The sequence below is a fragment of the Triticum urartu genome, chromosome 2A, assembly GCF_056163025.1.
Source record: "Triticum urartu cultivar PI428250 chromosome 2A, HENAU_Tu73, whole genome shotgun sequence".
NCBI classification, from domain to species: domain Eukaryota; kingdom Viridiplantae; phylum Streptophyta; class Magnoliopsida; order Poales; family Poaceae; genus Triticum; species Triticum urartu.
In genome coordinates this window covers 563,873,439-563,886,592 of record NC_141874.1, presented here as the reverse complement: position 1 = coordinate 563,886,592, position 13,154 = coordinate 563,873,439, and the positions used below count along the sequence as shown (strand labels likewise).

Below are 13,154 nucleotides of genomic sequence, written 5' to 3'. Positions count from 1 at the left end.
TGCAATGATGCATATGCATGGATAGTACTACAGAATAATACTACTGCAGTGCGCGCGCAATGGAATTATGGAACACTAGGGGGTTGGCAAATGAAAATTAAACGCATGATGCGCGCGACGATTAGGGTGGTCGGTTAGGACACAAACCTAGCGGGATTAATGTAATGGCGGTTGGTCGCAAGTTTTTCCGGCTTGTGTCTCGCGGCTGATGAGCACGCACAGCACAGCACAGCACAAGGGCAAAAAGGGTTCGATTCATGGCGTGATGATTGAGACGAGACTGTACGTGTAAACATCTGAAATTATTAACCCAGTTGCTACCTATAGGCTATAGCCGGCCAGGGTTTGTATTTGGTTGGATTCTCATGTTTTGGGGCGTCTAGCGGTGGTTAGGGCAGCATGTGGGGCTTCAAGTATATATTATTAGGGTTTGGACCTTGGAATTGTCCAAACATCTGAAATTGTTTAGGTTTCATCGTTTTTTATACTGTTCTGATCTTTGCGTGTCAATCATTTATAGGTGTAAAGGTATAGCTCGGCTGGCTTGCACTGAACAAAACAAAGACAATATGTAATAAGCAAATTAATTTATCTATGCAAGGCAATTGAGATTCTGAGCTTATAACAATCAGATCTGAAGTAGGGGGGAAAAGGAAGGGAAATATCATCTTGACCTCCTAAAAAAACATAATAGCAAAGAGAGAAATTCTAGTTCTTTAAGCACATTCATTAGTGATGAGTCATCAGCATTGCACATCTCACATTCTCACATGGATTAGGTGCTTTGGTTTGGCTAGTCCAGATGCAGGCGCCCTGGCTCAGTCGCTCAGGTATGAAACTGAAGAAACTACCAACCTTAATAAAAACATCCCCGGACGAAATCGAACTAGGTTTTTTTTTTTGCAGGTGAAGGAACCAAACTAGCTCGACGCATGCAAAGTCCCAATTGCACAGCTAGCAAACAAGCATCAACTCCACAGCTAGCAAACAAGCATCGACTCCATCAAAACAAGTAGAAGGCGACATCGATCGATCCTCAAGAGCAGATCGAACATCGCCAAACTCATCATCACGCATGCACTAGCATCTTTCCGGTTTCTGTCCTACGTGATATAATTACTGGTAGTACTAGCTTCCAAGGATCGACTCCACCAGCCACATGCATGTGGTCTAGAGAACGATCGACCAAACGTGTGCAGGATAACCCTAAGAACGATGATCTTCAGTTTGTCCTGGTGCCTCAGAAACTGCATTATTCTCGGGCTAAGCCTGTGTCTCCATGACACGGAGGCTCCGAAGCCACATGCGCGCGGCCGGCGCCTGCCATCGATTCGGATTCCCCGGCCCGTCGTGTGCGGCGGCAATCTTGGCCGGTGGCTCGATCCACCTGATGAGGATATCGCGCCACGCAGGTATGTCGATCCTTGTTGCAGAGCGATCCGTCTGAGATTGTAGAAGAAGCGTAGAAAATATTAGCGCAGTTGGTTAGCCGCAGATTGGATTGGATTGGATTGTATGGGTAGCTCTGTCGTAGGTGCTATCAAGGATTCAAGATCGTTGAGTTGCATGGTAAATTGGTAAGAGCATCTGGAATGCAGGCGCATGTGCTCAGCTCATCCTCTCCGGATATTTCTTTGACATGGGATTTGTGTGGCCTTTGGCTTTGTCATGGCAGAATCTTCTCCTTAGATTGAATTTGATTAACCTCGCACAAGGATGAGATGTCTTTCACTGGATCTCACCACATCTGAGTTTTTCACAGTCGACTCTATGGATTGTGCGCTCTTGCATTCAGAAATTTCAGTAGATAATAGAAAGCTAATTTGAAAGGCCAAGATTCCCACCTCGCTAGTCGAAATTGGCAAGGAAGTAAGAAGAGATCTAACTTTCTGCTTCTTTCGGTGACCTATTAAACAACTCGACAATTTATCATAGTCTCACCGGCGCTGTTGCAGTACAGGACCATTACTCGACCCCTCTTCATCAACGGCGGCAGACTCCGGGGTCGTGTGGGCGACTCGGGGTCTGGATCTCGAGGTGGCGATAGCCTTCTGAGGCTGGTGGCAGTATGGGACGTCCCTTCCATCAACAGATCGGGTTCAATGCGGCTCGGCAGGTGACACATATGACTCTTTCGGAGTTGTCAGGCAGTGCCTGTCGCCGGCAGGTGAAGCCACCGGTGGATGCGCTATCGGCGGATGTTATGCACGTCGTCTTATGTGGAGACATCAAGTCATGCCTGCTATCGGCATATGATGCACGGTGGCTCTGGTGGAGGGCTCATGTTTAGCCTGTTGTTATTGGATCTAAGGTGGTGCGGCAGTAGAGGGAGGCAGGCGGTATGGGACATCTTTGTCTTCCGTTGTCTTCTCCAGAGATATCTGGCTATCGAGGCGTCGATCGAAGGATAAGGGCGGATGGTACAGGAGGCTTCAACGACGATTTTATGCACTCCGGTGGAAACACAAGATCTCAGATCGGGCTATGTCGTTGCGTGCCTGCGTCGTGTCCTTGTTGAAGGTGGCGGATTGAAGCTTGACTTTGGGGATGAGAATCCGGAGTTCTACCTTGTAGTGGACTCGCCATCATCGGCGCACGTGCGGCGATTCCTTCTTGAAGGCGTAGCCTAGTAGTTATGTATTTTTCATTTCTGTTGTGTCTTGTAACATAGGGTTAGTGGATATCTGGGGAAGTTACTGTCGCGAGGTATTCGGCCTCAGAGTTTGTTTTTCATCTTATTTTCGAGTCGAGTTTGTTTAGCTGCTAGATTTTGCATTTTTAATAATATATAGCTGCATGCATCATTCTGATATAGAGGCCGGGGATTATCCTCCTTTAAAAAAAAACATTGTTCAACAAGTTTGCTTGTTCATGCAAGCTCCTCTCTTCTCACTTAAATCTCGTCAAAAGGATTGTCATGTATGGTGAAGGAACCTTGGATTTTTTTTTTTTTTGAGGAAAGGAACCTTGGATTTCTGTCCTAACACTCAACGCCCCACCTAGGGGTTTTGCGTATTTTTTGAAATAATTTCATATCTTGGTCATCAAAACTTCAACTCATTGTTTCCAGTTGAGCGCCGAGGTGGAGTATGGGGTCATCGCCAATGTCGTTGTCGAGACCTGTTAGTTGTGCCAGCTTCTTCAGGAGCTCCATCACCCCATCACTATGTATCTATTGTGATAATATCTGATTGGTTTGACAACCCTGTACATGACAAGTGGGTAAGGGTTGATAAATTTGGCATCACAAATGTGAACTCTAAGCATTTGTTTTACTCTGGTGTCCGATGAACCATTCATTCTGGCTTCGCAAGCAACTCAAGTGTATTATGTCCAAGACCCCGTTGACAAATCTCCACAACTTAAGTGTGAACACATGTCATGACACATTGATACATGTCATCCATCTAAGCTTGCACTCTCTGATCTAACTTGTTAACATGCATGACATCCACACTTAGACTTGCAACTCTGGGAGCCTAACCCTTACATTATCTAGAAAAGAACGAACTTAAAAAACTTGCAACCGGCTACAAATTGCACAATCATGCAATTAACTAGTTAAAAGTTGGTAGTACACTGATGATCAATAGCAGCGAACCACGCCATGCATCAGGCTCCCAAATAAGTTTCTTTTAACTACTTTTTTTGAGACTGACTGGCTGATGGTATGATTGATTTGATTTACCCTAACTGTTAGCGAGGTGGGTGAGGCGGGCCAGCCTACACCTTGATAAATGTCTGATACGGGCTTTGCACGCCCTGGGCCGCGAGCGCGGCCCGGAGCTTGATGTCCTTGAGGGCAGGGTCCTCAAGGAGCAGCACCTTGTCGTTGTCCCTCACCCCAACCATGTGGAGGTGGTCGCTGTCCTCCCTCTCCTTGCCCCTGAACAGCAGCCTCTGCTCCCTTGGCTCCAGCCCCGTCACCATGGACACTGCCACCTTCAGCTCACCTGCACAAATTAATTTTCATAACACGTGTTAGACCTTGATCCAACGAAGTGTACTTAGTTTATATTCTGTTTTTTTTTTGCGAATCTACTTAGTTTATATTCAGTGGTTGCTTTGTACTAGCAAACAAGGTGGAGGTAATTTCCACTCGGGTTCCTACTCTGAACCATCGTGTGCACATTATTTAGCTATAGAAAAACACAATGAGCTTATGCTTTGTACTAAAAAAACACTGAACCATCGTGTGCATGCTGGCACGGCAGGAAGCCTGCCACATTGCAGGTCGTTGTTCAGACATGTCCGTGCATTTTCTTGGCAAACCATTACAAGGACAACTCCATGATTTAGTAAGGAGAGGGTGCAGCTGTGAGGAAGGAGGGCGTGGCACAGCACTGATCCTTGTCATCAGCTGTTTTATTACTGGAGCAAGGAGGAGACCTTGCTCATGGACTAGCACATCTCCACATCACCATGCGAAGGTTCAGGAGCTCACACGGTTCAACTCGGAGAAACGGTAGGAGTAGTAAAATCAGCGCATCTGGCTGTGCGAACAGGGACGTGCCTAGTTGTCAAAATAAACGTTTAGACCTGTCTAGTTATTCTTGTAAAGATGCTCCTTAACTAGTTTCAGTGTTCAGTAAGACTACAAGATGGAACTAGCCAACTAGAACTAGGTACGTTGCACAGTGAAACAACTGAACTAGCATTGTTGACCATGTCTGAAAATTCGCTGTTTATATCGTGCCTAACACAAGTGAATTATGTAAGAAGTTTGCCAGAGTGCATGCATGGCACACCCACGATCACTCAAGCTTTTATATCGTGCCTAAAGCCCCGAAAGGAATCATGACCAAATGAACCACTTTCCAAGAACACACACATTCTAACAATCAGACACTGCTCACATTCATATATTCTCTACAAAAATCAAATCAACTTTTGTTAATTAGCTTTGCAAAGACAAAAGTACTCACCAAAAGTGCAGGTAGCTCCAATGGAGACCTCGTGCCAGGAGTAGCCGGTGGCCACCCTGACGGTGATGACCTCGACGTCCCCCCTACACTCCCTCCTCTGCACCAGCATGCCCCCCGGGTGCACCTCCCACTCGATCTCCCCGCTGCCACCGCCGCCCCGGATACCACCAGAGGCATCGCTGCCGTTGTCGCTGTTGCTGCTGCTGCTGCTACTAGACCTGCTGATCTTAGAGGAGCTCCTCCTGAAGAGCTTCCTGGGGTTGGGGCACCTCAGTTTGATCATGGTCGCAAATGGAAGCTAGTCTCACTCCGATGACTCTGTTGTTCTTCCTTGCAGTTGGTGTTGAGGCAGTTGAGCTGGTAGTGGTTGTAGAGAAACAGGGCTTTGCCGTGTATATATAGAAGGCGAGCTAACTATAGGGAGGCAGATTAAGGGGGTGGCATGCAAAGCAACAAGACAAGCTTTGGAAGCGTGCGGCTGTTTGTGAAAGGCGTCAACGAAGGGGACACTGCGACAGGCCAACTTGGCACAGTCCAAAGCGGCAAGAGCTTGTGAAAGTGTTCCTCGACAGAAGGAAAAGGAAAGGTGATGTTGTAGATCCTGGATGAGGCTCGGGTGAGAGGAAGGTCACGAGAGAGAGGAGGAGAAGATTTCTCTGGAGAACTCTATCTGATTCATTCCCAGATGCAAGATGTATATACAGGTGCTTTTACAGTTTTCACCCTCTACAGTTCCACAATTACAAGTAAGTCCTACCAACACTCCCCCTCAAGATGGGGCAAAGATATCAATAAGCCCCATCTTGCTACAATTCTTAACAAAAGATACAACATTCAACCCCTTTGTCAATACATCTGCTAACTGATTTACAGACTTAACATAAGTAACTTGCAGAATCCTCACATCTAGTTTTTCTTTGATGAAATGTCTATCTATTTCTACATGCTTAGTTCTATCATGGTGAACTGGATTGTGGACAATGTTAACTGCAGCTTGATTGTCACAATATAGTTGGAGGGGTACACCACCAAGCAGATGAAGTTCTGTTAGTAGCATTTTTAACCACATTAACTCGCATAACCCAGATGCCATTGCTCTAAACTCAGCCTCAGCCGTAGACCTTGCAACTACACTCTGCTTCTTGCTCCTCCAACTAACTAGATTGCCACCAACAAACATACAATAACCTGATGTAGACCTTTGTCATCTAAACACCCAGCCCAATCAGCATCGGTATATCCCTCAATATTCAGATGTCCATGAGCAGAAAACAGTACTCCTTTCCCAGGACAACCCTTAAGATATCTAAGGATTCTGTTTAGTGCATCCATATGAATAGACCGTGGGTCATGCATATATCTACTCACCACACTTACGGCATATGCAATATCTGGTCTAGTGTGTGATAAGTATATAAGTCGCCCAACCAATCGCTGGTGCTGTTGTTTATCCACAGAATCCCCAGAGTCAGCAATTATGCGATGATTAAGTTCAATTGGTGTGACTCCTGGTTTACAATTTAACATTCCAGTTTCATTGAGTAAATCTATCACATATTTCCTTTGTGAGAGATAAATACCTTGTACACCATATGCTACTTCGATCCCAAGGAAATAGTGAAGATAGCCCAGGTCTTTAACTTCAAATGACCTTGCCAGTGCCTTCTTCAACCAAGAGATCTCACCATCATCATTCCCTGTAATGACTATGTCATCAACATATACAATAAGCATAGTAACTCTATCATGATTATGCTTGTAAAATAAGGTATGATCAACATTGCTTTGTTTAAATCCCATAGAACAAATCTCATTTCTAAATCGTCCAAACCATGCTCTAGGTGACTGTTTCAAACCATATAGAGATTTTTTCAGCCTACACACTTTTCCCTCTGTCTCTTGTGTACCAAACCCTGGGGGAATCTCCATATAAACCTCTTCATGCAGATCCCCATGAAGAAAAGCATTTTTAACATCCATTTGAAATAATTTCCACTTATTATTTGCAGCTATAGATATGAGAGCTCTAATGGTGTTCATTTTCGCCACTGGTGCAAAGGTCTCATCATAATCGACTCCATAAGTTTGACTATACCCCTTTGCCACTAATCTGGCTTTATACCTTTCTACCTGTCCCTCTGAATTTTGTTTCAAGGTAAATACCCACTTACAACCAACAACCCTTTTATTAGGAGGAAGAGTAGTGAGTACCCAAGTATTGTTCTTGTCAAGTGTTGTCATCTCCTCTGTCATAGCTGCCCTCCATTTTGGGTTCGACTTTGCCTCCTGCCAGTCCCGTGGTAAGGGTCCTGCAGAATCCAGTGCTGCGATAAAGGATTTATAAGAAGGACCAACAGTGTCATAAGAGACATAGCTAGAGACATTATATGGATCCAATTTAGAGGGCAACTTCCCAGCCTTAGACCGTGGCTGCTTTCTATGAGCTATTGGAACATCAAGGTCATCATATTGAGAAGAGATGTTACCACTGTCTGAGGAAGGTATGGAGTCATCAGGTTGACTTTGAGTATCATCTTGTTGGTCAGCTTCCTGCTCTTGCTCATGTTGTTGTCCATAAGCCTCAGCTTCAGGTTCCAACACTTGCATTTGTTCCTGGGTATGTCGTTTTCGTGTATACACCTGCATCTCCCTTTCCTCGTTTGGTTTTGGCCATCGGGGTGCTGCATTTGATGTATCATACTGCTCCCCCTTTCTTTGTTCTTCTTCAGTTTCTGCACGGATTACCCCAATTATCATCCCTTTTGATGTTGTGTCATCATCTCCCTCTTCCTTGTCTCCCCCTGTCCCACAATCTGCATCTAACATGTTATCAGTAAACAAATCAGGAAACACATCAGTTAAGTCTGTTGGTTCCCCATAAAATGGTTCATGTTCTCTAAATACCACATCCATACTCACGAACATTCTTCTTTCCGAAGGACACCAACACCTGTAACCTTTTTGCTTACTAGAATACCCCACAAATATACACTTTAATGCCCTTGGATCTAGCTTACCAACTGAAGGCCTATAATCCTTCACAAAGCATGTACACCCAAATACTTTTGGTGGAACCACATATGTAGTGTCCCCGGTTAGACATTCGATTGGTGTCTTGTACCCAAGCACCCTGGATGGCATCCTGTTCATCAAGTAGGCCGCAGTCATGACTGCTTCACTCCACAAAAACTTTGGGACATTCATGGCAAACATCATACACCGAGCAATCTCTAGGAGATGCCTATTTTTCCTTTCTGCTAGTCCATTCTGTTCAGATGTACCCGGACAGGTAGTCTGATGGATAATTCCTTAACTTGATAGATATTCATCAAGTTCTTTGTTCACATACTCGGTACCATTATCCGAACGTAGTACCTTCACACATGCACAATATTGGGTCGTAATCATATTATGAAAAATCTCTAAAGCATTCAAATACATCACTCTTATGACGCAAAACATAGACCCAAGTAGTTCTAGTGCAACAGTCGATGAATGTAACAAAATAGTGATAACCATTTATCGATGTCACCCCACTGGGACCCCATACATCTGAGTGTATAGTTTGTAGAGGTACATCACTTCTATTATCAGATGACAAATAAGAGCTCCTAGTTTGCTTTCCGAACTGACAAGCATCACACATTAGTTGTTCCTTGCTAATTTTACAATAAAGATTAGGGTAGAGCTGACCCAGAGTAGCAAAAGATAGATGTCCCAAGCGACGATGTTGAAGTAGAAATTCTTCTAGGGGTGAGGAGGACACCGCAGCAGCCACAGTAGGGAATATCTTATTATCCAGGTAATATAACCCATCACGCATGCTCCCCGTCCCAAGCTTTCTTCCAGTCCCAAGTTCCTGAAATATGCACCAGGTAGGAAAGAATATAGCAGCACAATTCAGCTCTTCAGTAATACAGCTGATCGACAAAAGGTTAATTGGAAATGCGGGGACATGCAAGACAGAAGAAAGTGACATATTTGGACTGCACTTGACCATTCCAGACCCCACAATCGCTTGAGTAGAACCATCAGCTAATTTTACACTTTCCCTTCTTAGATTAGAAATATAATTGTAAAAATCCTTATTAGATCCAGCCATATGTCTAGATGCACCAGAGTCAATTAACCATTGTGCCCCTGTTGTAAAATTATCACTACACCCCATAATAGAAGAGTTGTTACCAGCGAAGTTGGCTAACGAAGATGATGCATGTGTCTCCGAGGGCCGCAGATCACCAAGGCTCAAATTCTTTAGTTGACGCCATTTCTCTAACTCATCGACGGTCATCTTGATGCTCACAGTCCTACATGGTTCTTCAGCAACAGCAGAAGTGTGTGCCCTTCCTATTGACCGCATACCTCTTCCACGACCACCACCACGTCCATCAAGCCCGCGACCACGTCCTCTGCCATGCCAGTCCAGGCCTCTACCACGACCTCCTCCTATTAGTTGTGGGCAGGCTGCCTTGAAGTGTCCTGGCTGGCCACATTCAAAGCACTTCTTCTCATGAGTATTTGCTCCTGGTCTTGGATAATTACCACTCTCGACAGCAAGGAGAGCTGAACGCCTTTGTGAGACACCTTGGGCCATGGGTCCTGTTATCTCCAATTTCAACCGAGTTTCCTCGCTTATAATTGCAGCAATTGCTTGCTCTAGACTGGGCAACTTCTCACTACCATAAAGTGCTGCTCTCCTATTCTCGAACTTAGGATGAAGACCATTTAAGAAGTCCCTAACACGCCTTCTTTCAGTCCATTTACTATGTTTCTCAACACATTTCCCACATTCCATCTCAACTGGATCATAGTAATCAAGATCACTCCACAACCTTTTCAGTTCTGACACATATTCCACAACAGTCTTCTCACCCTGGCCTAGCTCCTGTAGTTCCTTTTGAATCCTACATGCCAACATCTCATTCCCTACACCTGAATATGTCCCCTTCAGGAGCCTCCAAATTTCTGAGGCCTCCTTGATCCTTTCAACTTGCTTTGCAATCTGAGATGATATTGAGCTTAAAAGCCAAGCTCTCACCAATGCAATTATTGCTTTCCACTTCTGGGCCTCTTTCGAATTTTTCTCCATAGGCTTCTCCATTGTTCCCAGTATATACCCCTCAAGGTTCCTCGAGATCAGGATGGTCTCGGCATGCTCTGCCCAACTGGAATAATTTTCCGCACCCTCTAGCTTCACATGTGGCATTTGCAACGGGTGAATCTCTTCCTTGGCTTCAGTCTCTGGTCTTGAGTTTCCAGCCTGCTTGCTGATTGCATCAAAGAGTGCTCTGTATTTCTCATCCATAGACTGAAGCACAGCTGCAAGTTCCCCGGCTGTAACTGCCGCAGGAGCATTTACATTTTCTCCCATCTTGCAAGTTCTTCAAGGGTCACACTGCAGTACTGTACAGCCCTCAATCACCACCTCAAAGCGAGTAATCTCCCCTGTGAATCCCTGCAGCCTACCTTCTAGCTGCACCTCAACCTTGCACCCAAGAACCAACTCACCACTCTCACCTTCACCTGAATAAATCCTACTCAACCCCTCAACAATGGATGTACTACACCTCCTGGGTACCACTCACCTCTGTCTCCAGTCCCTTGGCTATTTGCCTTGCTCGCAGCTGGCTCCCCTGGTCCACTGCAGCCGCCGCCGGCCCCCTACTCCACTGCAGCAGCAGCCGGTCCCCTTCTCCACCGCAGCCAAGCACACAATCAGGCAGCCCTGATTTGACTCTCTGCCGCACCAAATTGGGCCCCAGAACCTCTGCCTTTACCTCCCAACACTCAGTGCCGTCAATCTGAGCGATTCTGGAGCGAATCCCCGACCTGCTCTGATGCCATGTTGTAGATCCTGGGTGAGGCTCGGGTGAGAGGAAGGTCACGAGAGAGAGGAGGAGAAGATTTCTCTGGAGAACTCTATCTGATTCATTCCCAGATGCAAGATGTATATACAGGTGCTTTTACAATTTTCACCCTCTACAGTCCCACAATTACAAGTAAGTCCTACCAACAGGTGAACAGAGCTTTTATAGTATTATTAGTCCGAACAAGTAGCTCTACTTTGAATTATTTTCCCCAGTAACCCATTCTCCAGTTCTCCACATTTCTGTCCCAGCTAGGAGCTACTCGATGCTTGTGTTCACGCCAGAGTGGTCAACCGGGTTTGGCACTTGGGGGTCAGGCCACTGCTTTGTAACGTAAAGTGAGTGATAACAGTAGTAGAATAATACTGCAGTGCGCGCGCAATGGAACTAATTAAGCACATGAGAGTTGGCAGAAACGCATGATGCGACGATTAGGGCGGTCGGTTAGGACACAAACCTACCAGGATTAGTGTAAATGGCGGTTGGTCTGGTCGCAACTTTTCCCGGCTTGTGCCTCGCGGCTGATGAGCACGCACAGCACAGCATGCACAGGGGCAAAAAGGGCTTGGTTCATGGCTTGATGATTGAGACGAGACTGTGCGTGCAATTTGTGCGGATCATTAACCGAGTTGATAGCTAGCCAGTAGGCCCTAGCTAGGGTATAGTATTAGTGGTATTTGGTTGGATTCTCAGGTTTCGGGGCGTCTAGCGGTGGTTAAGGCAGCATGTGGGGCTTCAAGTTTATTATTAGGGTTTGAACCTTGGAATCGTCCAAAACATCCGAAATTGTTTAAGTTTCATTTTTTTCTTGATACAGGTGTACTGCTTTTATCTTTGTATGACAATCATTTATAAGGCGTCAGGTATACTGGCTTGCAATGAACAAACAAAGATAGCATATACTCCCTTCGTTTCAAAATAAATGTTTCAAGTTTAGCACAATTTTGTATTAGAGTTAGTATAAAATTGAGACACTTGGTTTGGGACAGAGGGAGTATAAGCAAACTAATTTCTCTATGCAAGTTAACTAAAATTCTGAGCTTAACAATCAGACGTGAAGTCATGAAAAACGAAGGATAGTGTGGTTAACAAAAGGGTACTTCACGGTTCTGACAATGAAACATTAACGACATTTCGCTAGCAAAGGGAAAGAAATCCTACTTCTTTACACTGAGTCATCGTTCATCAGCGTTGCACATCTCATATGGAATTAGGGGCTTTGGTTGGGTTAGTCCAGATGCAGGTGCCCTGGCTCAGTTAACCGCGGGCCGGCCGGCCGGTCAGTCAGGTATGAAACCGAAAAAACTACCAACCTTATAATACAGTACGTAAAAAGGAATAGTCCTCCGGGCCGAATCAAATTAGCTACGTAGACGCATGCCAAAGTCCCAATTGCACAGCCTTTTTTTCTAGCTACCCGACATCGATCCTCTAGAGACGATCGAGATTATCACCCAACTCATCATCACGCATGCATTAGCATCTTCCCGGTTCGTGTCCTACGTGATATAATTACTGGTACTACTAGCTCCCAAGGATGGACTCCACCAGCCACATGCCCACATGCATACGATGTGCAGAGCGATCTATCGAACGTGTGCAGGATAAACTAAGTAGTAGCAACGATGCTCTTTGGTTTGTCATGGTGCCTCGGAATCTACATTATTCTGGAGCTAAGCCTGTGCCTCCTTGACACGGAGCTCCGAAGCCACATGCACGCCGCCGGCGCCTTGCATTGATTCGGATTCCCCTGCCCGTCGTCTGCGGCGGCGATCTTGGCTGGTGGCTCCATCGACCTGATGATGCAGGTGCATGCATGGAGTGGCGTGCAGGATATCGCGCCACGCAGGCATGCCAGTCCATGTGATACATGGCCATCTGAGATTATAAAACAGGAAATGTTAGGCGACCTTCTTTTCTTAGATTTTCAACGTCGATAATCAAATCGGCTACTCATAAAAAAAATCGGCTAGTAACATGGCCATCTGACATTTAAAACCGGCTAGCCACACACCAAAATCCACCTACGAGTTAGTACCAGTGATTCGGCCGTCCGTTTTTTTTACATTTTCACCGTCGATAATCATATCAGGTTGGAGTTATTCGTACATCCGAAAACCCACAGATAGGTCCCAAATCGGAGAAGCTCAAGGAAAGTTTGGACGTCTATCACGTTGGACCAAAACCTCTAACCCACCCAAAAACCCTATCCGGCTTTTTGGCTCTAGAACCCCTCCATGCATTCACGTCCGACTGGACCAGTCATCCGCCCATCCGCATTCACATCGGACATGATTGGCCCGCCGCCTATCCGCATTCACCCTCTCGCACTGTCTGAGAAGCCTATTATGGCTACCCACAT

The 13,154-nt window shown here is 45.6% G+C and overlaps 1 protein-coding gene across 1 annotated transcript; it reads right to left on the bottom strand.

Annotated features, from left to right (window-relative positions):
* Nucleotides 1-3,723: 3,723 nt before the first annotated feature.
* LOC125533655 (BAG family molecular chaperone regulator 3-like) lies at nt 3,724-5,208 on the bottom strand. The gene is made up of 2 exons (XM_048697030.2): nt 4,926-5,208; nt 3,724-3,953 (listed from the first exon to the last, which is right to left on the bottom strand). The coding sequence occupies exons 1-2, from the start codon at nt 5,206-5,208 to the stop codon at nt 3,724-3,726; spliced, it is 513 nt and encodes a 170-aa protein (XP_048552987.2).
* Nucleotides 5,209-13,154: the final 7,946 nt, after the last annotated feature.